Below are 25,908 nucleotides of genomic sequence, written 5' to 3' on the forward strand. Positions count from 1 at the left end.
TGCTCATGCTTTCAATCACTGGTTTGTATGATCCAAACTTGAGTGACTGTGGTAAAGCTGAGAATTCTGACTGTCAGGAAAGGTTTATTGTATGAGAAACAATATAACATAACTTATTACCTACAAGGGCAAACATATCAGGGTTCATAAAAATCATATGTGCCCTAGGGTTTGTTTCCATCATCCGGATGGTATTGTTGACATCATTTGATTCTTATTGTGACATGAGGTCGGAATGACGTCAAAATAGAAACGTCATGGCTGAAGAATGTTGACATCATTCAAAAAATTTTGGTCAGGCTGCTGTTGCGACTTGCTGTCCTTATAGGTAAACACTTTAATTTGTCTCTGTATATAGACATCTTCGGTAATATATAGAACATTATATGAGTGTTCATCTCATTCTAGGGGGTCGGGTGGCCCAGTCGTCTAAGGCGCCGCAATTCGCTGTGCAGAGTTGCGTCCCTTCGGCATGCCAGAAACCTATGATTGTGGGTTCGAATCCCGGTTCGCCCCGATTATGTTTCTAGGTTTGTCAGCACCATACCTAGGCTCATGGGTTTCACCGAAGTGGTAAACGACTGAGACCTGCATCACTTCGGTCTTTCCTCCCACATTAAGCTGACACGCGTGATATTACTGGAATACTGTTAAAAGCGGCGCTAAACACAACCCACTCACTCACTCACTCATCTCATTCTATGTGTACAACACTCCTGCCTAGATATTCATGTGGTAAACATAGTATGACATGAACACTCAAATAAAATCCTCTATATAATAACATAGCTGACACTGCTCTGTGTCTCCAGGCCCTACCAGGAGGCAATCATCTCCCTGGTGTCCCTCATGCTGGACACGAGGCTGCCGTGTTTCCGCGGACAAACCATCAAGCTGCTCCGGAGCCGCTTTGCCCCACAGGCCAACGAGAGAGAGGCTGCCAACTTCATGCTGAAGATCATCCGAGACTGCACCCTCAACTGGCGTGGTCGCACCTACGACATGCTACAGTACTATCAAAACCAGATTCCGTATTGATTCACTCAGCGTCTCAGAATTTGGAATCCAGCAGTGCAAGACTCTGCTAGACTCTGTGTATACAGTGTATAGATATTTATTGCAGTGTGTGAAGTCCCTCGAAATGTGGATTCTCTCCTGTTGCCTGTTAGGCCATAATGAACTGATTGCTAGATTATGATCCCCACCCGACTCACGACTAACCCCCCCAACAAATTAATTTTATTTGTCCGAGTAAAATGTGTAATCACTTTAACGACATCAGCTGTCAAACGGCCATTTCCATTCGTGACCAACTCGTGTTATTCCGGGACAAGCCGAATAGCGCAAACGGGCATACCTAAAACAATTGTCAACTCGTTGCGTAATGGTTCACATATATTTCCCCATATTATATATATTTCAGATGCACATCGGGACGTGCAGAATTATACAGTATGATTGAACACAATTAACTGTGTCTTGGGTATATTTTTAGATGCAAGACATATGTAAAATCAAAAATTATTTATGAGGGATTATTTGACAAAGAACTCGAAATCATACGCCCATTCTGATTGGTTTGTCATATTTTCGCACATACAGTCATCGATAGGGGGACGAGTCTTCTTGCAGGTAACGGAAAGGGGCGAGTGGTGACGAATGGGCCATTTCATGTTTACAACATGCCATAAAATGGTCTACAACTGTTTGTGTACCTGCCTTTTGTGTGCTTGCTGTCAAGATGGTGTTCACTATTTTGAAAATACGAGTGTGCAAACCATTAAAGACTGGTATGCCTGTCCTTTGCCAGAGTCTTTGACTCTTACGGAAATCTTCAACAAGTTTGCTTGTGGGGATAAATTGAGGATAAATTCATAAACGCACAAGTACAATTTGGGGCAGGGAAAACGAAAATAGGTTTGACACAGGTACATCCGACTGCTATTGTTGAAATCAATGTTTATTTATTATCTTTGTTATTTCAGTCATCTTATGTTCATACCAAGGTGTCCAGTGTTCAATTTGATGACTTTGATAGAGAATTAAAAAATAAAAAATAAAAAACCTCCCTCCCCACTTTTGAAAAAAAAGCGGATAATGATCTAGCAATTAATTTATTGTGGCCTTATGAGAAGATGGCAGTGATCTTTTGTATATTTGTGGCATATCTTAGTGGGCTAGCACTATAGACCGGCATTAGGCTGGACAAGTACAAGCAGACACGCACCTATATGCATGTACATATAAGTTCAATAATCTTGAACGTGACATTAAACTCCAACTCACCTCACTGTCTAGTCTGCAATGTAATCCCTCTGTAAACATGTACATATTTCCTCAAGATGCGGCTGTGATACTGTGTTTTATCAATGTTATATGTTACCATATGAATCATGTTATTGTTGTACTATTCTCCAAGTTCCTATAGCACATAGCTCATTCGTTAGAGAGTACCCCTTTTATCAACCTACAGAATATACAAGAAATGTTATTGCGTTATGTTCTAAGTAACACCATGAATAAAATGAACAAAGTTGAAATGTCAGTGAGCTTGCTTCAGTTCTTAATACTCTTGTAAGAGTTAACCAATTGGGAGGACACTATTGGTATAAATTGTGTTCCATTTCTAAACAATCCAACTTTTCTCTGTTTATGTAACTAAAATTTATGAAATATGTGATAAATTACTGTAACAACAATACATAAATCATAATATAAATGATATATGAACAAATGTAATGATGTCTTCTAATGACAATGTGGCTTAGGTTTTATTGTACAGAAAGGATTAATATATTGAAACAAATATAATATTAAGAAGTTGATCTATAAATGGTGATATTGTATTCATCAATAATATTGATATATTAGATATCAATTCTGATTGGCTGCTGCCTTACCACAGCAGACCATATGATTGGTCAGAACAAGTGGAGCTCTTTGAAGACATTATGTGCTGAGATGCGCAAAGATGGGTTTGTGAATAGAGTTAAGTAGTTCTGGATAGGATTGGACAAAGGGTAAGAACAATCATTCTTTTGTTTTAGCTGTGATATGGAACTATTATCATTTATTTTTTTGGTTTCACATCTTTCTGTTTTATGTACATATGTACAAGACACAATCTATGTCTATAAGCACTAATGTATGATACAATTGTAACAATCATTTCTAAGACAGTTGTATGTTTTCTAATTTTAATAACTTGTTTTGTTATTTTCAACACCATGTGGATCCTTTTGTCCCAAACACCAACATGACCTGGGGAGCAAGCCAAGGTTTTCTCCATCCATTGTTGAAAGTTTGTTAAACTGAGTGTTCCAAGTAAGAATATGCAGCAGTGTGGGCCAAAAAACGTATATACCGTTATACACAGTGTTCAAAATTAGCACAAAAGTCAAGGGGGCTTTGTCATAATTCTAATGTTAAGATTTTTTTAATTTTAGGGGCTCCCTAGTCAAAATACTGTAGAAAACCTCAAGGATTCCAAGACCCCCCTTAGTATTGAACACTTAATATATAATTTATTTTGTCTCATTGTGCTGTCACTCGTTCCGATTCATAAAGGCTCACTTCTGATGTCACTATATATAATGGACTGTACCTTTCAACGTCACTCTATGTAATGGACTGTACAGTTGATGTGAAGTGTACAGTTTGTGTCAGTTTCTGTGTACATGACACCACCAGTACAAGCAATCATGATACAGAAGGACCTTGTTAATCTGGAGCCTGTTAAACTGGACACCCTGTCTGGATTAACAGGGTTTCTGATATTCGTGTTTAACTGGACACTGTTCTCATTGTCAGTCTCCCAATGTACAGGGGTATTAGGGTGGTTGATGTGTCTGCTTGGCACTCCAGAGACACTAGATAAAATGTGCCATGTTTGGTGTCTTTTCCACCCCACCCCCCGCCACACTACCCCCTTTGAGATGTGTGGTTGTGGTGTAACATGCTAACTCTCGTGGAATAGCTGGAATATTGCTGAGTGCGGCGTTAAACCACAAACAAACATTACGGCCCAGTCATCAATGGCACTGCATTTAAGATAAAAAAAACTGGTTTGGATACCCGATTCACCCCGATTATGTTTATAGGTTTGTCAGCACCATACCGTGCTCCTGGATTTGACCGAAGTGGTAAACGTCTGAGACCTGCATCACTTGGGGCTTTCCTCCCACATGAAGTGGACACGCCATGATATAACTGAAATACTATTCAAAGCAGCTTCAACCAAACTCCCTCACTCACCCAATGTAGTGAAATTTTGAATAAGTGAGGGGCACGGGTGGCCCAGTCGTCTAAGGCGCCGCGATTCGCTGTGCAGAGTTGCGTCCCCTGGACACGCCAGAAACCTATGGTTGTGGGTTCGAATCCCGGTTCACCCCGATTATGTTTCTAGGTTTGTCAGCACCATACCCGTGCTCGTGGGTTTCACCGAAGTGGTAAACGTCTAAGACCTGCATCATTTGGGGCTTTCCTCCCACATTAAGCTGACACGCCATGATATAACTGGAATAATGTTAAAAGCGGCGTCAAACCCAACTCACTCACTCACTTGAATAAGTGAGATGAGAAAGTCTGGTCTTACAAAAATAGCAAAGATACTATTTTTCATTTCTTGATTACCTTTCGAGTGCAATATTGATGGGGCATAATAGACAGATAGTGTGTAGAATGTAGTATCTTTATTGAATACAGTGACATGGAGGCAGTCATCAGTGTGCTACTGGTCTCTGCTTGTGTGTAGTTATATAGAAGCATCGACCTGAAATGTTTTCCTGGAAATATGATTTTGTACTACTAGAATAAAATGATCTAAGTATATTCCATTGTGATGTTTTTATTTATGGAGTCTGTTACTTTCTAATTGTCAACACATGGTCGACAACATCCCGTAAAGATCTGGGGAAAAGAATAAGTCTTCAGCAACCCGTGCTTGCTGTGCTTGCTGTAAAAGGAGACTATGCTTGTCGTAAGAGGCGACTATGCTTGTCGTAAGAGGCGACTAACAGGATCTGCATGTCATCGTATCCCAATTGTGTGTATTGATGCTCATGATGTCAATCACTGGGTTTTCAGTCTAGACTCGATTATTTACAGACAGCTGTCATATATCTGGAATATTGCTGAGTGCGGCGTTAAACAACAAATAAACAAACATGGTCTGACAATGAAAGGGATTGTTGTCAGAACAGACAAACTTCGAAACGACCATGGATGTGAAAGTCAAAATGCCTGTAGAAAAAAATCTGACTACTTTTCTCCAACAGTCAATGAACACGTAGTTAGGCCACACATATTTCATTTTTCATTTCACGGGCCTGTAGCACCAACTGAAAAGCAGCCGTTCAAGAAATAAATCAAACATAAAACTATTTATTTTTCTTATGTCTCGCGCTTGTTTTATAGACCCTCCTTTACAATTTAAAATGTTGTATATAAATTCCATGTCTACATCATCAGTATTGATTCATCAGGCCAGCTGCAGTTTTAACTCCACAGCAGAATGTCTTTCATATAAAAAAATAAAAAAAGAAAGAAACAACTGACGCCTATTTTTATTTTTATTTTTTTATTTCGACCAACCTTGTGTGGAAAACCTGGAATACGTCAGTGAAACAAAATTTAAAACGTGTGGCCTTATGCTTTGATGTACTGGAAATACTTTTGAGAGCACCTGTTAGGATTCTCTGTTTGGACTGATCTCCGACAATCTATGCTTGGCACAAGAGGTAACTTAATGGATCAGGTTGTTAGACTCTGTGATTGGTTGATGGTGTGGATCACAATATTAAACGGTGACTATGCTTGTCGACTGACGGGATCAAGTGGTCAGGCTAGCTGACTTGGTTCATGCAGGTCATCGTATCCAAATTGCGTGGATCGATGCTCATGATATTAATCACCGGATTATCTGGTCCAGACTCGATTATTTACAGACCGCCGTCATATAGCTGGAATATTGCAGAGTGCGGCGTTAAACAACAAACCAACCTACAAACCACAATATAAATCACTTGATTGTCTGTGCCATACTGGATTATTTACAGGCAGCTGTAGGGCCACAGGTGGCGCCGTTGACTAAGGGCTTGGGTGGTCAGGCTCGTTGACTTGGTGGATGCATGTCATCGTATCCCAATTGTGTACATCCATGCTTATGTCAATCACTGGATTGTCTGGTCGAAGCTCGATTATTTACAGTAAGTGATTTAAAACTTAATGTCGCATTGGCATTATTTCAGCCATATATCAGCTACAAATGTTTTACAGATTGTCGTCATATGGCTGGAAAATTGTTGCGTGTGGCGTTAAACAACAAACAAACGAACAAACAGTCGTCCGAGGAACCACAATTTGCTGTGAAGAGTTGCGTCCCTTGCGAACCCTGTGATCATGGCAAGTTTAATTTCTTCATGCTACCTTCTGTTTCGGCAGACGTGGTGAACTGTGGGCCCCTAATGTGATGTGACGGTCAGATTACTCCATGAGCAATATAAATTTTTCACAAAATCATAATTATTAATGAATAGTCACGTAAATGATGGTTAGATTGTCCGAATGGTTGTATCCACTATCGTGACCCAATGGACATCCACAGCAGATGTGCTAAACTGGTTTTATGTTGTTGTTGTTGTTGGTTTGTTGTTTAACGCCGCACTCAGCAGTATGCCAGCTATTTGACGGCGGTCTGTAAATAATCGAGTCTGGACCAGACAATCCAGTGATTGATATCATGAGCATCGATCCACGCAATTGGGATCGATGACATGCATCAACCAAGTCAGCGAGCCTGATCACCCGATCCCGTTAGTCGCCTTTTACGACAAGCATAGTCACCTTTCTACGGCAAGCATGGGTTGCTGAAGACTTATTCTAACCCTGATCTTCACGGGTCCTGGTTTATGTACACAGGAGGCCAGTCAACACATGAACTCCTCGCTGTCATATCTGGACTATCAGTGCAATATTCCAGCTGTTGGTGGTGGTCTTTAAAATAAGCAAGTCATGTAGTCCTTGACGAGCTCGTGTCGGCTGCATGGTTCTTCCGGGCACCTACAAACACAGACATAGCTGACAAGGTAGACACAATTTTATGGATAACAACTTCTTTAATACTGTAAAAAGCGACGTTTCGGTATAGATACTTATACTGTTGTGATTATTGCTCCCATCCGCCTACTATGAACTCATCAAGCAATAATCACTTATCCTGTTTATTGGCTTCGTGTCCCTATTGGCTTCCACCTATGTGTTCTCGTGTTGTGACAGCATCATCCCTTTAATGTCACACCTACCAATGTTATCCCACTCATATATGCAATTGTTGTTACTGTTTATCCTCTACTGTTAATTCTCGACCTACTATATATATTCTGTACTATGTCCCCCATTCAGTCTTGCTTGACAACGGTATAAGGATCTATACCGAAACGTCGCTTTTTACAGAATTAAAGAAGTTGTTATCCATAAAATTGTGTCTTCCTTGTCATCCGTCAACTTCTAAGTAATGCCTATCAAACAATTTACAGACACAGCTGTTAAAACCTCACTGTCCCATCACTATCAGTGGTTTGTTTGTTTGTTTGTTTGTTTGTTGTGTAATGCCACACTCAGCAATATTCCAGTTATATTACGGTCTGGACCAGACAGACAATCCAGTCATTGACATCATGAGCATCCATCTAAGTAATTGGAATACGATGACATGACAACCACGTCAGCGAGCCCGAGTACCCGATCCGTTAGTCGCCTCTTACCACAAGTATGGGTTACAGAACGCTAATCCAAAACATGATATTCACAAGGGATTCAGCTATACCGAAATTAAGGCACTGCCTCACGAAAAGACTGGTGGACTCGCCTTTTATTGTCTTGCCCTGGAAATGGGTCACTGGTTCTCTATCTATCACAATGTAGATTTGACCTTGAAGATAAGACGTCCACTGGAAAATCCAGCTGCACTGTAACTCGGTTAAACAGCGATCGACTGTTGACAGAAGAACACAACATTCTAAGAAGCAGCAATGTGGGTTACCTGCCTCCTTCTCCTCCCGACTGTTTGGGGAGGAACGGAACTTTTGAAGAACGCCGACTTTGAGAACTCCCACTTCAGCAGCTCCGATTGGTTTCCCGTGTCCGGCACCATCGCTGCAACATCGGACGCCTACCACGGCCACACAGCGGCTAAAATTACTAAACGGTTAACTTTATATATTTTTTATTTTATAGACACATTCTCACACAAAAGTAGTGTTGAGGTTTTAACATCAGGGGTGATATGCCACCGCACTCTTGTATATCGTGTCAATGATAGGTGAGGTGAGGTGAAATTGGGTTTACGTCGCGTCCAAGATTATTGCACTTATATAGCGACGTGCATGCACGTGTGTGTGTGTGTGTGTGTGTGTGGCTGCTTGTACTAGGCCGGACTGATGCCGATTTATAGTGCTAGCCCACTGAGATACCATGCCGCAGTTTAACATAAATACCCCACTCAGACACAGTATACTGACTCCGAGCCGACCAGTCCTTGTTTTACCCCCTTTATGCCGAGCGCCAGACAGGGTAACAACAAGTACCATCTTTTAACGTCTTTTCGTATGACGCGGCCGGGGATCGAACCCCGGACCTTCCACTCTCCGGGCGGACGCTCTACCACTAGACCACGGAGGCGGTCGTGTCAATGAAAGGAAAATAATAATGTAATCGGAAAATGTGTGGTCATACGTTCTCAATGTGTACCTATTCTTTGATGAAGTGGATAGTGCCTCTGCCCGGAGATCGGAAGATCGGTGGTTAAACCAAAAAACGTGAAATAATGGTGCTTGTTATTACCCTGCCTGGCGCTCGGCATGAAGGGGATAAAAACAAGGACTGTTTTACTCACAGTCAGCATAATAACGTTACATAATAGTACTTGTTATTACCCTGCCTGGCGCTCGGCATGAAGGGGATTAAACAAGGACTGTTCTACACACAGTCAGCATAATAACGTTAAATAATGGTACTTGTTATTACCCTTCCTGGCGCTCGGCATGAAGGGGATAAAACAAGGACTGTTCTACTCAGAGTCAGCATAGTGGGGTATCAATGTTAAACTCCATTTCACCTCACATCATGTCTTTTTGCACATTGTTTTGCAAGATACTCTTATAATTTCAAGAGTTCATGACATTATCACGTTCTTATCCCAGACCTTCCCCCTTTTCAGATATCACGACTACGGCGGACTGGAGCAGTACGTCACTGTCAAGGGAGGTCACCGCTACTACTTCCGGGCACACGTCAAGTTACTCAATTATGCCCCAGGAAAAGATAAACAGACAGTGATCGTAGGACTTGCCGCCAAGGAGAGAAGCTCCGGTGAGATGTCAAGAACAACCCCATAACGCTCAAATTATTACAGCGACGAAAACTCTAGCAGATCTAGAGATCAGGGTTCCGTTCCACAAAGCCGGGCGGTCGGGTAGCCTAGTGGTTAAAGCGTTCGCTCGTCACGCCGAAGACCCGGGTTCGATTCCCGACATGGGTACAATTTGTGAAGCCCATTTCTGGTGTCCCCCGCCGTGATATTACTGGAATATTGCTAAAAGCGGCGTAAAACCATACTCACTCACTCACCACAAAGCCGGCCTGAACTATAGTTCAGGGGCTGTGATCGTTGTACAAAGCGAATCGTTGCATAATAGACCAAGTCTCAACCTCCAAATCTCTGTGCCATGACCACGCAGTACTAATTCGGCGATCTCCCTGTCTCATCATCTGGAGATCAAAACCATGACATGGATGACTAATTCAGATACCCGTGAAGATCCGGGTTATAAAAGGTCTTCAGCAACCAATGTTTGCCGTAAAAGGCGACTATGGTTGTCGTAAGAGGCGTCTAACGGGATCGGGTGATCAGGCTCGCTGACTTGATTGATGCACGAGGTAACCCAATAACGTGGATCGATGCTCATGATGTCAATCACTGGATTTACTAGTCCAGACTCGATTATGTACAGACAGCCGTCATATCGCCCGGATGTTGCTGAGTGTGGCGTTAAACAACATACAAACAAACTAATTCAGAGATCTTTCTCAACTTCAAGATCTCTAAACCATGACATACATCACGAACTAGGGGGCACGGGGGGGGGGGGGGGGGGGGGGAAGTCGTCTAAGGCGTCGCGATTCGCTGTGCAGAGTTGCGTCCCTTGGGCACACCAGAAACCTATGATTGTGGGTTTGAATCCCGGTTCGCCCTGATTATGTTTCTAGGTTTGTCAGCACTATACCCGTGCTCGTGGGTTTCACCGAAGTGGTAAACGTCTGAGACCTGCATCACTTCGGGCTTTCCTCCCACATTAAGCTGACACGCCGTGATATAACTGGAATACTGTTAAAAGCGGCGTTATACCCAACTCACTCACACTCACATCACGAACTCAGAGGTCTGTAATCTCAACATCTAGATCGTAAATCATGATCTCCGCATCTCAACACCTACCATTCTATTTTGGCGACTTCCAGGCAAGACGAACTACCTTACCTTTGGCGTTACACCGTACATGCAGACGAACCAGTGGCATATCATTGGAGGGGACACCAAAATAACGAATGTCGGTATGTATGTGACCCATGAAGATCCGGGGTAGACTAGGTCTTCATCCACCCATGCTTGCCGTGCAAGGCGACCATATTCTTGTAAGAGGCGACTAACGGGACCGGGTGGTCAGGCGCGCTGACTTAAAAGATGCATGTCGTATCCCAATTGCGTAGAGCGATGCTCATGATGTCAATCACTGGATTGTTTGGTCCAGACTCGATTACCAACAGTCCGCCGTCATATAGCTGGAATATTGCTGAGTGTGGCATTAAACAACAAACAAACAAACAAACAATGGCAAGTATGTGCCCTGTACTGTAAACATCGAATAGTCCCCCAGCCAGCTATGCTTGTGTGAAGGCGACTAAATGGATCGGTCATTACTATAGCCTGCCGACACCTTTCATTTTTATCGTTCACAAATTATCGGAAAGGTATGTTGTTTCACACTTCTTCAGCATGGACTTGGATAGAAATATATTTTAAGCTATCGACTCCATGGTCATGTGGATCGCTGTCGCGATTATGAACATATCTGACGTGGAATCATTGATGCGTTCTTCGTGTTTTCGAAGTGTCAATTTGAATCACCCAGTTTAACAAAATGAAATGACAATGTTTGAACGTAAAGCAGACTTATTGTTTGGCAAAATATCTATGGAAAAGTATGAAGATAAAATAATCTTACGACAGGTATGGGGCTATCTTAGATTTACGACAAACTTAAGATATCTCAGGGCTACGATAGTTTCGAAAATAGGCTACGATAGCCTACGATTTCCTTACGATAACTTTCCGATAATTTTAGGACTACGACTCATAGGACTCGTTTCGAAAATCTAGGCCCTTGGGCCACGTTCCACAAAGCAATCGTAGCACTAAGACGATCGTAACTCCCATACTTTAACATAGACTCACAACAGAAGCTATTAATTACAGGCATGCCGTCTAACTGCTGAAATATTGCCGAGTGCGGCGTTAAACAACGAACACAATTACTGAAATTATGGTTAAGCCAAGCTCAACATCCAGGTAAAAATGATTCATTCCCGCAAAAAACCAACACTCGGATGCGTTAGGTTGTGACATGAATGAATATGAGTGATCGCACAGTTCAGAATTTTGGGTCAAGATACACTACCGTCCACGTGTCTGTCTGCTGTATGATATGCGTATATACGTATCCTATAAGCAAAGGCAACCTACATATTAATAGTATTAACATATTTTGACTTTTCACAAATACAGTAAACTACGGTTATAACGAACTCAAACGGACCACTAATTTTAGTTCGCAATAACCGTAGTTCGTTGTAAGCATACATACAGCATATATGGCCGGGGCAAAAAAATATGTTCGTTATATCCGTCAGTTCGTTATAAGCGTGTTCGTTATAAACGTAGTTTACTGTAACCCTTTTAGCACTAACAGTAGCACTGCGTTCCAGTAAGTAAGTTATACCCACATCATTGAATTGAATGATAACAGATATATCTGAGGCCCGTTTGTACATCCGACCTGACGACCAGAGCGTGGACTTCATCGTGGACTACGCCAGTCTACAGGAAGTTCCCCCTCTGTCTGGTTTCCCCGGCGACGCCAACAAGAGGATTGACACTATTCGGAAAGGCGAACTAACCATCAGGTAGATGTAGTACAACAATTTTAAGTCTGAGAACAGGCTTATGTGGAGATACACATCGATAGACAAATGAAATTTGCAATATTCCAGCTAAATGATGGCGGCCTGTAAATAATCGAGCCTGGACCAGACATTCCAGTGGTCGATATTGTTTTGTTTGTTTTTTCTCTAACGCCGCACTCAGCATTATCCAGCTATAGGACGGCGGTCTGTGTTTAATCGAGTCTGGACCAGAAATCCAGTGATTGATATCATGAGCATCCATCCACGCAATTGGATACGATGACATGCATCAACCCGTTAGTCGCCTCTTACGACAAGCATAGTCACCTTTTACGGCAAGCATGGGTTGCTGAAAACCTATTCTACCCCGGATCTTCACGGGTCCTCAAGCGTTCCCCCTCTTCCCGAGGCAAGAGAGTTAACTGACTTTGAAAGTCCAGTTTCCACCCTTGCCGAACTAGGCAGAAATTCCTGGGATCGATGGTAGCGCCACTAGTGGCTACTACGAGTTAGGTCCCTTCTATGCCTCTCCTATTGACCAATCAGATTCCCCCTCTCGTATCAAACAAAATGGCGTCGCCCAATCAAGACGATCTGATCGATAATCAAGATCTGCATTGTGATAAAACGGGTCTTGCATCGTGAAGTGCATCAAATCACGTGAGCACCTTGATGAAAAACATAAAAAGATTTGGAAAATATCTGTTGACAACGAGTTGGCTTTGCAAATGCTTTGCAAATCCTGCAATAGACCGAAATCTGCTGACAGTTTACGAACCGGATTTCGATTTCGGAGCGCGATTTTGATTGGACTATGCATAGATTCGTTAGACCAGCCAAAATGTAACTCCATAATACCAGCCTTGTTCGGCAAGGGTGGAAACTGGACTTTTATGGTCAGTTAACACACTTGCCCCGGGAAGATGAGCGTCCCCGCGCCTGACCATGCGATCCATTTGGTCGCCTCTTTAGACCAACATAGGTTTAGTATTTGGAAAGCAATTCTAAACCGGAATTCCTATGCACGGAGTATATGCTAATGCAACAACTTGGTTTAAACGTAATCACTGAGCGCACATTCCAAGTGATGCTTCGTGCTTCTTGGTTGTCAACACCATGCCCGTGTGCTTGGGTGTCAAGTGGTCAAACTCGTAAGACCCGCATCACTTCGGACTTTCCTCCCACAACCTTTGTTTGTTTTGTTTGTTTGTTGTGACCAGACAATCCAGTGATTCACACCATGAGCATCGATCCACGCAATTGAGATGACTACCCTATTTCGTTAGTCGCCTCTTGCGACAAGCATAGCCGCTTTTTACGGCAAGTATGGGTTGCTGAAGACATATTCTACCCTGGATCTTCACGGGTATCCCCCACACAACAAAACTATAGACATTATTTGTTCATAACGACAGAAGTAATACACACATGAAATATTGTTCCGTTTCCAACAAAGCAAATGTGTCAAAATTAAACACAGAGCGTCAATGCGACTACGCGACATCGTTAACATTTGTCGCGTTTTTGCGCTTTGAATAATATTTGTACAATGCGAAATTTTTCATATATTTGAGGAGACAAATGGTATGTGTAGACAGGCTTCATCCATAGGGTTCGCTTGTACACATGACAATACTCGCACCGCGAGGTCTCGTGGGGGTGGGGTGGGGGGTGGGGGGTGAGAGAGAGTATGCTCGTCGAAGGAATGGAGTACAATGGATCACGTTGTCAGGCTGGACTGATTGCGCGTCGTTAACCTTTTATAATGTTTTCATTCCATGGTTTGCCTGATCCAGACACCAGTACTTACAGGCCGGCGTGATGAAGCATGAATATTGCTGACTGCGGCACAACACAACATACACTTTATTTTTTCCTTTCCCAGGCTGGATGATCACTCAGTGGAACCCAGTGGCCTTAGCGTGGAGGTGAGTCTGAACTCGTCTCAGTTTAGTTCGTATTGTTTTACGCCGCTTTTAGCAATATTCCAGCAATATCAAGGCGTGGGACACCAGAAACGGGTTTCATACATTGTACCCATGTGGGGAATCGAACCCGGGTCTTCGGAGTGACGATCGAATGCTTTAACCACTAGGCTACTCCACCGCCCTCTTCGCAGTTGGACCTGGTGTATCATGAGTGAGTGAGTATGGTTTTACGCCGCTTTTAGCAGTATTTAAGCAATATCACGTCGAAGGACACCAGAAACGGGTTTCATACATTGTACCCATGTGGGGAATCGAAACCGGGTCTTCGGGGGGACGATCGAATGCTTTAACCACTAGGCTACTCCACCGCCCTCTACGCAGTTGGGCCTGGTGTATCATGAGTGAGTGGGTATGGTTTTACGCCACTTTTAGCAATATTCCAGTAATATCACGCGGGGACATCAGAAACACGTCGATCGTTTATGAATCGTATTCAAGCCTTTGGCGTATAGGAATTCTTTAACCACCTGCTAGTACACCGACTCTATAATTAGTGATACCGAATGGATGGAATTCATCTAACTACCTCCAGGATTAGAAGTCGCGAGATGTGATGTGACATTATGTTTGTTTGTTTGATGTTTAACGCCGCGCTCAGCAATATTCCAGCTATATGTCGGCGGTCTGTAAATAATCGGACAAGTGAGGATCTGGGGTAGAATAGGTCTTCAGCAACCCATGCTTGCCGTAAAATGCGACTATGCTTGTCCTAAGAGGCGACTAACAGGATCGGGTGGTCATCCAAATTGCGTGGATCGATGCTCATGATGTAAATCACTGGATTGTCTGGTCCAGACTCAATTATTTACAGACCGTCGTCATATAGCTGGAATATTGCTTGGTGCGGCGTAAAACAACACACACACACCCAAAAATAAAATAAAAAATAAAATAAAAATAAATAAATAAAATGAAAATAATCGAGTTATGGGGTTGCGTAAACATGGGATTACACTTTTTGTGAAGTTGATGAATTCGAGGAAGAACTCAAAACACATAAACACGTAACAGTGTTTCTTCCTGCAACATTTTGTGAAACGGGTGGCCAAGTCGACTAAGGCCACGAAATTCGCTGTACAGAGTTGCAGCCCTTAGTTTCGCAAGAAACCTTTAATTCATGCGAATCCTCTACCTCCATTACATCATTGCAATACATCCTGTATTTTGGCTGCAACCACACTATATGGCGGCTCAACTGGAAACATTCCCCCGTGCGACCTCTTGGTCGGCGGCGTTCTGAAGTTCTTCTGAGCCTTCTTAAACTGGTCGTCCACCAACGATAAGACTGATAGACAGGAGGTAAGTAAGACTTCCACGGAATCCTTCTGCTGCGCAAATTGTATCTCCAACATGCTGTTTGGAAAACCGGAAGCTGGGTCCGGCTGAGGAGTTGTCGGGGTAGTAGGTGTCGTGTTAGACGCCGTGGTCTTGCAAGTCGATGCGTCAGGCAAGGACATGATGGCTTCGACTTTCTTCTCAGCAGCATCATTCCTCTTTAGTGAAGGAGGTAAGCTGTCTTTGAGAGTGGAGTGCAAAACTTGCAACGGGACTCCTCCGTACATAAGTCGTCTCTGCACTTCCGGCAGACATTTTGCGGGTTCCCAGTGACCATGAAACGACGTCGGGGAGGTGACAGACGACGCTGTAACAGTCGAAAAAACACTAATACCAACCCCAGAAAAAAACTCTCGCGTAACCAGCCAGTAGTAATTAAATAACGTTAATACCAACTACTGATATGATACTAGTTAAACAGTGTGGCTACATAACCGAGTGCTGGAGTAAGTTAAAACATAGGAATTGTTGCTAGGGCACACAGGAAAGAAGAGTTGTTTTCCCTCCTTTGCGCATGGAAAAGGTGTGCTATTATGGGAACAACTAGTTGTGTTTAGTTGACAGAGAAGAGGACTTCTGTTGAAAAACGGAAGATTTTGAAACAGTGTGGTTTCAGCCAAAATAAGGCAGTTTGTTAAAAGCGGCGTAATCCCAACTCACTCACTTACAACTGTAACATTTACGATTGCGAAATGTAGCAAGAACGTGCTATATTATATAACCGCTGTAAACTGAAAAGACATCTGTGTGTATATTCCAGGTACAGGAAACGTCAGGCCTGTTCGCCTTCGGGTCAGCTGTGAATGCAGGAGCATTCGTGACCCCCAGCTTTAAAGGGTACCAGGACTACTTCTTCCAGAACTTCAACTGGGCGGTCATTGAAAACGACCTGAAATGGGCAAGCATGGAGAAACAGAGGGTGGGATGATTTTCAAAACTAGATTCTGTTACATAGTTTTAAATCACAAGTCATGTTTCTATAATATAGTCCACGAAAAAATTGTCCAACCGTTCCATAGAAATTAGAAACTATATCTCCTGCCGGTTCGTATTGTTCTCATCATCATCATCATCATCATCATCATCATCATCATCATCATCATCAATATTGTTATTATTACTACTACTACTACTATTATTATTATTATTATTATTATTATTATTATTATTATAGGGCCACATCGACTACAACACTGCAATGAAGGCCATAGATGCTTTGAGGAAACATGGGTATCGTATATTTTTACATATTTATTATAAAGCACACGATTTTAGTTCGTCTGATGTTGTGTCGGGATTGGCTTGGTTTCTAAGCCAGTTGTACAATTTGTGACAACATGGACAATACGGTGACTGAAGTGATGTTTGTTTTTAAACGCCGCACATCAAAATATTCTAGCAATATCACGGCGGGGGACACCAGAGATGGCCTTCACACATTGTACCCATGTCGGGAATCGAACCCGGTCTTCGGCGTGACGAGCGAACGCTTTAACCACTACCCGACCGTCCATGCAAGGTGTCTTTCAGTCAGCGGTCGCTATTATATTCAGGGTCAAAGTTAAAGGTGACAGTATCTTGAATAAATGTTCAATGGTAGTGTAAGTGTATCTACAAGGAGTCTTTCAATCAGCGGTCGCTATTATATTCAGGGTCACAGTTGGAGGTCACAGTAGCTTTAATATATGTTCAATGGTAGTGTAAGCTTATCAACAAGGTGCCTTTCAGTAAGCGATCGCTGTTGTATTCAGGGTCAAAGTTCGAGGACACAATATTTTCTGGGAGTCGAGCTCGCCTGCCTGGGTGGACCACCTGTCCGGACAAGCCCTGCGCCAGGCCATGGAGAAACGCTTGACCGACGTGGTTGGACACTACAAGGGGAAGTAAGTCATCCGGGGTTGGACGCAGCTGTAATGACATATCAGTGTTTACGATGAACATCAATGTAGGTAACCATCATGACAAGCCTACAGTAGAGCCAATGGTAATTCCATCAGCAAATATAATCATCATGAAGCTACTATGATTTGTTTGTTTGTTGTTTAACGCCGCACTCAGCAATATTTCAGCTATATGACGGCGGTCTGTAAATAATCGAGTCTACCCCAGACAATCCAGTGATTGACATCATGAGCATCGATCCACGCAATTGGGATACGATGACATGCATCAACCAAGTCAGCGAGCCTGACCACCCGAATCTGATGGCTGCCTCTTACGACAAGCATACCCCGGACCTTCACGGGTCGAAGCTGTTATGATGGTGCACGCCTATTTATGATGAAACCAAGTACAGTGTCAAACCGTTCAGAGTCAGGTATACGCAATGCTATTGAAACCCAGTACAGTGTAAGACCGTTCAGAGTCAGATGTGCGTCATGCTATTGACACCAAGTACAGTGTAAAACCGCTCAGAGACAGGTATACGTCATGCTATTGAAAACCAGTACAGCGTAAGACCGTTCAGAGACAGACATATGTCATGCTATTGAAACCGCGTACAGTGTAAGACCGTTCAGAGACAGGTATACGTCATGCTATTGACACCCAGTACAGCGTAAAACCGTTCAGAGACAGGCATACGTCATGCTATTAAAACCCAGTACAGTGTGAGACCGTCCAGAGACAGGCATACGTCATGCTATTTGAACCCAATACAGTGTTAACCCGTTCAGAGACAGACATACGTCATGCTGTTGAAACCCAGTACAGCGTAAGACCGTTCAGAGACTGGTATACGCCATGCTATTTGAACCCAATACAGTGTAAAACCGTTCAGAGACAGACATACGTCATGCTATTGAAACCTAGTACAGCGTAAGAGTCAGGTGTACGCCATGCTATTTGAACCAAATACAGTGTAAAACCGTTCAGAGACAGACATACGTCATGCTATTGAAACCTAGTACAGCGTAAGAGTCAGGTGTACGTCATGCTATTGGAATGCAATACAGTGTAAAACCGTTCAGATACAGGCATACGTCATGCTATTGAAACCAAGTACAGTGTAAAACCGCGCAGATACAGGCATATGTCATGCTATTGAAACCCAGTACAGTGTAAGACCGTTCAGAGACAGGCATACGTCATGCTATTGAAACCAAGTAGTGTAAAACCGTTCAGAGACAGGTATACGTCATGCTATTGAAACCCAGTACAGTGTAAAACATTTCATTGGCATTGCCTTCTATCCAAGGTTACTGCACTGGGATGTCGACAATGAGGCTCTGAGCGGCGACACACTCGTCCGCCACTCTGGAGACCGAAATATCACCATGTGGATGTTCAGAGAGGCCCACAAGATCGACCCTAACGTTCAGCTCTTCCTCAACGACCACCAAATTGTTAACTATAACAAACACACTGTGGTAGGTTCACCTACTTACCTCCCACTGCTGTAACCGTATATCAATGCTTCTGCCCTTAAACGTGTTTGATAGTGACTTGTGACTACGGGATCGTGCAACAATATATTTACTTATCGAGTTGGAAACAGGACCGGTAAAAGAAGAGAATATATGGATGTCAAATTCTTTATTATGAGGAACACAGCTAATCACCTATCATCGCCTATGATCTGTTGGCTTCCTTTGCTAGCTTGTACCCTTTGTTATTTTCTACCTTTTGTTATCTTATTCATTTCGTTGTCCTTACCTGTACATACATATGCTTTCTGCCTCATGGCATTCATTCACCTGATGAAGAAGAAAGCATATACTCCGAAGCGTTGTGTTCCTCATAATAAAGAAGTTGACATCCATTTCTTATAAATGGTTGAATTTGAATTTATTATTGTTTCATATCAATTATTTTAAGATGCGAAATTATTTCCACTATTTGGAGTCATATTAGACCGGGGACATTCGAAACGTTGTGTTCCTCATAATAAAGAAGTTGACATCTATAAATTCTCTTCCTTATGTGAATCACTAAATGCCTTCTAAGACCTGATAGGACCGGTAAAGTCAATGGAACTTTGCGTGGTCGAAAATATATATACACATTTTTGAAGGCAAGTATTTTAGGAAGCGAATTAATCTTTATTTTATATAGGATTACGATTTATGGCAGAGTTGTTAATACGGCCTAAAACATGACGTCTTTTGTTTGCGAGATGTTCATTGGTATCGTTTTGTAATTTGAATTCATTATTTGTATGCAAATAATTATCTTTAATTATTTGGATCATTCGTTCTTAATTCGTAACCTTTGACTACTATTGCGTACTTTTGTCCCAAATTTCAACTTAATAATGTTTGACCGAATGGCCACTTATATGCCATACGATGGCAGCCTGTAAAAAACGAGTCTTGACCAGACAATCCTGTGAATCACTTATGTCTTAATCAAATATGGAAGTTGCTTTTGTCTTCTTGTCAATAACCTTGACAAAGTGGTTTGTTGTTTCATGATTGTAAATGTTGTATTTCTGGCTTGTTCTACCTGTCAGGCTTTAGAAGACCAGGCTGTATACTTCAAGGCAGCGGGAGTTCCTGTGGAAGGAATTGGAATACAGAGTCATCTCCACCACCCGATAGACCTGGCGGTGGTCAAGGTAACGTCAGCGATGAAGGTTATAGCGACTCTTGTACTTGTGTGTGTGATAAGAAACAATATGGCCGTGTGTGCAGGTGTCAGCTAAAACAGTGATACATGTAATAACGAACTTTCAGAGGATATTTGCTGTCGCGCTCCTCATCTTCATCCTCCATCACCGTTATCCGCCCCCACACCACCTCTTTTTCCCCCACACACCACCCCCTTTCCTCCCACAAACTCTCGACCCTACCCCCGCCCTTCTCCCACACAAACACCCTTAAAACAGGTAGGCCCATAATCCACATATCCTCCGGTCATCAGCAACCAGTCATACAATATACTAGTATACCACTCAAAAGATACTGAAGTAAAGAACGATTCTTACATATTACTATTGATCTGTCATGACTGATTTACTATAGTCATCTGAAAAATGACCGTTGAAGATCGGGGTTAGAAGAAATCTTCAGCAACCCATGCTTGCCGTAAAAGGCGACTTTGCTTGTCGTAAGAGGCGCCTAACGGTGCGGACGGTCAGGTTCGACGACTTGGTTGATGCATGTCATTGTATCTCAATTGCGTGGATTGATGCTCATGACATCAATCACTGGATTGCCTGGCCCAGAGTCGATTATTTAAAGACCGCCGCCATATAGCGATATTAAACAACAAAGAAGCAAAATATGTGAAAAAACTCAAGTGTGAATTAACTAATTTGACTAGTACATTCGTTACCATTCGTTACTAAGTTACATATATTGCCATATGTTTGTATGTATGACTTAGTAAGGAATACAGGGCACAAGCACACTGTTCCTATAAGACGTCACCTGGTTCTCTAGGCTCGTCTGGACGAGGTGGCCCGGGCTGGACTGCCCATCTGGATCACGGAGCTGACGGTGGAGGGGGTGTCAGAGAAGGACAAGCCACAGATGTTTGACGACCTGCTGCGTCTCTACTTCAGCCACCCGGCAGTCCAGGGGGTCATGCTGTGGGGGTTCTGGAGCCAGAGAATGTCCAGACCTGAGTCAGCTCTGTGTACAGGGTCGGGCTGCACGGTAAGATAGTTCTATTGTAACTACAACACTCGGATGCGTTAGGTTGTGACATGAATGAATATGAGTGATCGCACAGTTCAGAATTTTGGGTCAAGATACACTACCGTCCACGTGTCTGTCTGCTGTATGATATGCGTATATACGTATCCTATAAGCAAAGGCAACCTACATATTAATAGTATTAACATATTTTGACTTTTCACAAATACAGTAAACTACGGTTATAACGAACTCAACGGGACTACTAATTTTAGTTCGTTATAACCGTAGTTCGTTATAAGTACATATACAGCATGACTACAGCAAGTAGTCGGGACCAAAAAGTAAGTTCGTTATATCCGTCAGTTCGTTATAAGCGTGTTCGTTATAACCGTAGTTTACTGTAGTAGATTCCCTGACCCGGGTGGCTGCATCAAATTAAAGACTTCTATTGGACAGGGATATGTCAATCCGGTGCATCGCTGAACCAATAGCATTGATGTCGCGAAATATAGGCGTGCGTGTGAACAAAATATGACCGAATTTTGTACTTTTGTCAGCAACTCTTGGTATCACACTATTTACACATTTCCTTCTGTATTTTCTGCAGGTGAATGACAGCGGCAGACGCGTGAGTCATCTTTTACAAACAGAATGGCGGACGCACGAGACCCACAACATCCGGAAAGGTCAAACAGTCCGCATCCGGGGATTTAAAGGAAACTACAAGTTGCGCGTGAAACACAATGGCCACGTGATCCACGAGGAAAGCTTCTATCTGGGCTACAAGGGGGCGGACCTCAAAGTGTCGCTCACTGGATCCAGTAAGTCTCGAGACCCGTGAAGATTCGGGATAGAATAGGTCTTCAGTAAAAGGCGACAATGCTTGTCGTAAAAGGCGACTAACGGTATCGGGTGGTCAGGCTCGCTGACTTGGTTGATGCAAGTCATCGATCCCAATTGCGTGGATCGATGCTCATGATATCAATCGCTGAATTGTCTGGTCCAGACTCGATTATTTACAGACCGCCCTCATATAGCTGGAATGTTGCTGAGTGCGGCGTTAAACAACACACCAACCAACCAGTAAGTCTCGAGTCATTCCAATCATGACATTTACATATGAATTGTTCAGCTCACCGCGCGGCAAATGATAGAATCACTGTCTGCTTCGCGCTCTGTTGGCGTACGCGATCATCGCCAGTCCTTTACTTGATTGTATACGTTACGTGTTCTATCACCCGTGAATACATACGGCCGCAATGTGGTACAGTGGCGATGTGTGCCTACATCATACTAGTTCTGGTAAGCTAAAGAAATTCGGCCGTTTATATCCCTACTCAGAGCGTAAACTTCGTGATTGCCAGATATTGAAGCAATATGCAGGGCAGATACCTCAAAGCTATGACACTTGTTGACCAATATTGCTGATGTGATCTGAGCTCGGATTGGTCTAAGAACTATGTATGTCCCTCTCGCTGGAACCAAGCCGTGGCTTTATTCGTTTGTTAACAACAGCGACTACACCGCATGGCGGCCGTGTGTATTCACGGGAGATAGAGGTATGTGAGGCCGTGTGTATTCACGGGTGATAGAGGTATTTGAGGCCGTGTGTATTCACGGGTGATAGAGATATGTGAGGCCGTGTGTATTCACGGGTGATAGAGATATGTGAGGCCGTGTGTATTCACGGGTGATAGAGGTATTTGAGGCCGTGTGTATTCACGGGTGATAGAGATATGTGAGGCCGTGTGTATTCACGGGTGATAGAGGTATGTGAGGCCGTGTGTATTCACGGGTGATAGAGGTATTTGAGGCCGTGTGTATTCACGGGTGATAGAGATATGTGAGGCCGTGTGTATTCACGGGTGATAGAGGTATGTGAGGCCGTGTGTATTCACGGGTGATAGAGGTATTTGAGGCCGTGTGTATTCACGGGTGATAGAGATATGTGAGGCCGTGTGTATTCACGGGTGATAGAGGTATTTGAGGCCGTGTGTATTCACGGGTGATAGAGGTATTTGAGGCCGTGTGTATTCACGGGAGATAGAGGTATGTGAGGCCGTGTGTATTCACGGGTGATAGAGGTATTTGAGGCCGTGTGTATTCACGGGTGATAGAGATATGTGAGGCCGTGTGTATTCACGGGTGATAGAGATATGTGAGGCCGTGTGTATTCACGGGTGATAGAGGTATTTGAGGCCGTGTGTATTCACGGGTGATAGAGATATGTGAGGCCGTGTGTATTCACGGGTGATAGAGGTATGTGAGGCCGTGTGTATTCACGGGTGATAGAGGTATTTGAGGCCGTGTGTATTCACGGGTGATAGAGATATGTGAGGCCGTGTGTATTCACGGGTGATAGAGGTATGTGAGGCCGTGTGTATTCACGGGTGATAGAGGTATTTGAGGCCGTGTGTATTCACGGGTGATAGAGATATGTGAGGCCGTGTGTATTCACGGGTGATAGAGGTATGTGAGGTCGTGTGTATTCACGGGTGATAGAGGTATTTGAGGCCGTGTGTATTCATGGGTGATAGAGATATGTGAGGCCGTGTGTATTCACGGGTGATAGAGGTATGTGAGGCCGTGTGTATTCGCGGGTGATAGAGGTATGTGAGGCCGTGTGTATTCATGGGTGATAGAGGTATGTGAGGCCGTGCGTATTCACGACTGATAGAGGTATGTGAGGCCGTGTGTATTCACGGGTGATAGAGGTATGTGAGGCCGTGTGTATTCACGGGTGATAGAGGTATGTGAGGCCGTGTGTATTCGCGGGTGATAGAGGTATGTGAGGCTGTGTGTATTCACGGGTGATAGAGGTGTGTGAGGCCGTGTGTATTCACGGGTGATAGAGGTATGTGAGGCCGTGTGTATTCACGGGTGATAGAGGTATTTGAGGCCGTGTGTATTCACGGGTGATAGAGATATGTGAGGCCGTGTGTATTCACGGGTGATAGAGGTATGTGAGGCTGTGTGTATTCACGGGTGATAGAGGTGTGTGAGGCCGTGTGTATTCACGGGTGATAGAGGTATGTGAGGCCGTGTGTATTCACGGGTGATAGAGGTATGTGAGGCCGTGTGTATTCACGGGTGATAGAGGTATGTGAGGCCGTGTGTATTCGCGGGAGATAGAGGTATGTGAGGCCGTGTGTATTCATGGGTGATAGAGGTATGTGAGGCCGTGTGTATTCACGACTGATAGAGGTATGTGAGGCCGTGTGTATTCACGGGTGATAGAGGTATGTGAGGCCGTGTGTATTCATGGGTGATAGAGGTATGTGAGGCCGTGTGTATTCACGGGTGATAGAGGTATGTGAGGCCGTGTGTATTCATGGGTGATAGAGGTATGTGAGGCCGTGTGTATTCACGGGAGATAGAGGTACGTGAGGCCGTGTGTATTCACGGGTGATAGAGGTATGTGAGGCCGTGTGTATTCATGGGTGATAGAGGTATGTGAGGCCGTGTGTATTCACGGGTGATAGAGGTATGTGAGGCCGTGTGTTTTCATGGGTGATAGAGGTATGTGAGGCCGTGTGTATTCACGGGAGATAGAGGTACGTGAGGCCGTGTGTATTCACGGGTGATAGAGGTATGTGAGGCCGTGTGTATTCATGGGTGATAGAGGTATGTGAGGCCGTGTGTATTCACGGGTGATAGAGGTATGTGAGGCCGTGTGTATTCACGGGTGATAGAGGTATGTGAGGCCGTGTGTATTCACGGGTAACAGAGGTATGTGAGGCTTACATTGTTTTAGTAAAGTACTGATTCTAGTACTTTTTGATCAAAGTGGTACACAAAGTACGTTATTTAGACTTCCGGTTGTCGGATTTCTATTTTTGTGGAAGTCTCGGTGACTGAGTGAATGAGTTAGGTGCCTCACTCTGAGAGTGTGAATTCGAATCCCGGATGGGACTCCAACCAAAAAAGAACATAGAATTTATACTTAACTGAGGAAGTGCAATCCCAAATATAACATGTTACATTTGTCCATGTTCGAAAAGACATTGTGTATTCATGGTGCTCACTGCGCTTCAGACCGCCTCCGTGGTCTAGTGGTAGAGCGTCCGCCCGGAGAGCGGAAGGTCCGGGGTTCGATCCCCGGCCGCGTCATACCAAAAGACGTTAAAAGATGGTACTTGTTGTTACCCTGTCTGGCGTTCGGCATTAAGGGGCTAAAACAAAGGACTGGTCGGCTCGGAGTCAGTATACTGTGTCTGAGTGGGGTATTCATGTTACACTTCGACATGGTATCTCAGTGAGCTAGCGCTATAAATCGGCATCAGTCCGGACTAGTACAAGCAGCCACAAAAACACACACACGTACATGCACGTCGCTAAATAAGTGCAATAATCTTGGACGCGTCGTTAAACCCAATTTCACCTCACCTCACATTGCGCTTCATATGATTGTCGCAAAAGGCGATTGACGGGATCGGGTGGACAGACTCGCTGACTTGGTTGATACATGTCATCGATCCCAATTGCGTGGATCATGACGTCAATCACTGGATTGTCTGGTCCAGACTCGATTATTTACAGACCACCGTCATACAGCTGGAATATTGCTGAGTGCGGCGTTAAACAACAAACCAACCACAATGTGCTTCGTTGTTCATTGCAGATTCCAGCCCACACGTCAGCCAGATTCTGGTGGGGTGAACCACAGCCCGTGCCCCCGAGGGGGAGTTGTACATACTGCTCTGTGTATTTAAGAAATAAACATGGTTACAATGACAAAATGTCAGAGCTGGGATGACCAGCCAAAA

General features: G+C 43.7%; 2 protein-coding genes across 4 annotated transcripts in view; both read left to right on the forward strand.

Moving 5' to 3' along the window:
• LOC124137851 (phosphatidylinositol 4-kinase alpha-like) overlaps positions 1 to 1,423 on the forward strand; it is an 82,635-nt gene extending 81,212 nt beyond the window's left edge. For all 3 annotated transcript variants that reach the window (XM_046504326.2, XM_046504327.2, XM_046504328.2), the window contains one exon: positions 813 to 1,423. In XM_046504326.2, the coding sequence (XP_046360282.2) occupies positions 813 to 1,038 (226 nt within the window). In that variant the 3' untranslated portion in view covers positions 1,039 to 1,423. The remainder of the gene's footprint in view (positions 1 to 812) is intronic.
• A 6,515-nt stretch (positions 1,424 to 7,938) lies between these two features.
• Positions 7,939 to 25,908, forward strand: LOC124137849 (endo-1,4-beta-xylanase 1-like). Its single transcript, XM_046504323.2, has 13 exons — positions 7,939 to 8,206; positions 9,218 to 9,369; positions 10,519 to 10,611; positions 12,084 to 12,240; positions 14,126 to 14,168; positions 16,324 to 16,482; positions 16,738 to 16,793; positions 17,315 to 17,446; positions 18,760 to 18,931; positions 20,014 to 20,118; positions 20,945 to 21,160; positions 21,750 to 21,963; positions 25,764 to 25,908. The coding sequence occupies exons 1-13, from the start codon at positions 8,031 to 8,033 to the stop codon at positions 25,799 to 25,801; spliced, it is 1,713 nt and encodes a 570-aa protein (XP_046360279.2). The 5' UTR covers positions 7,939 to 8,030; the 3' UTR covers positions 25,802 to 25,908.

Source organism: Haliotis rufescens, unplaced genomic scaffold, assembly GCF_023055435.1.
Source record: "Haliotis rufescens isolate VD_foot unplaced genomic scaffold, xgHalRufe1.0.p SCAF_138, whole genome shotgun sequence".
In the NCBI taxonomy this organism is placed as follows: Eukaryota; Metazoa; Mollusca; class Gastropoda; order Lepetellida; family Haliotidae; genus Haliotis; species Haliotis rufescens.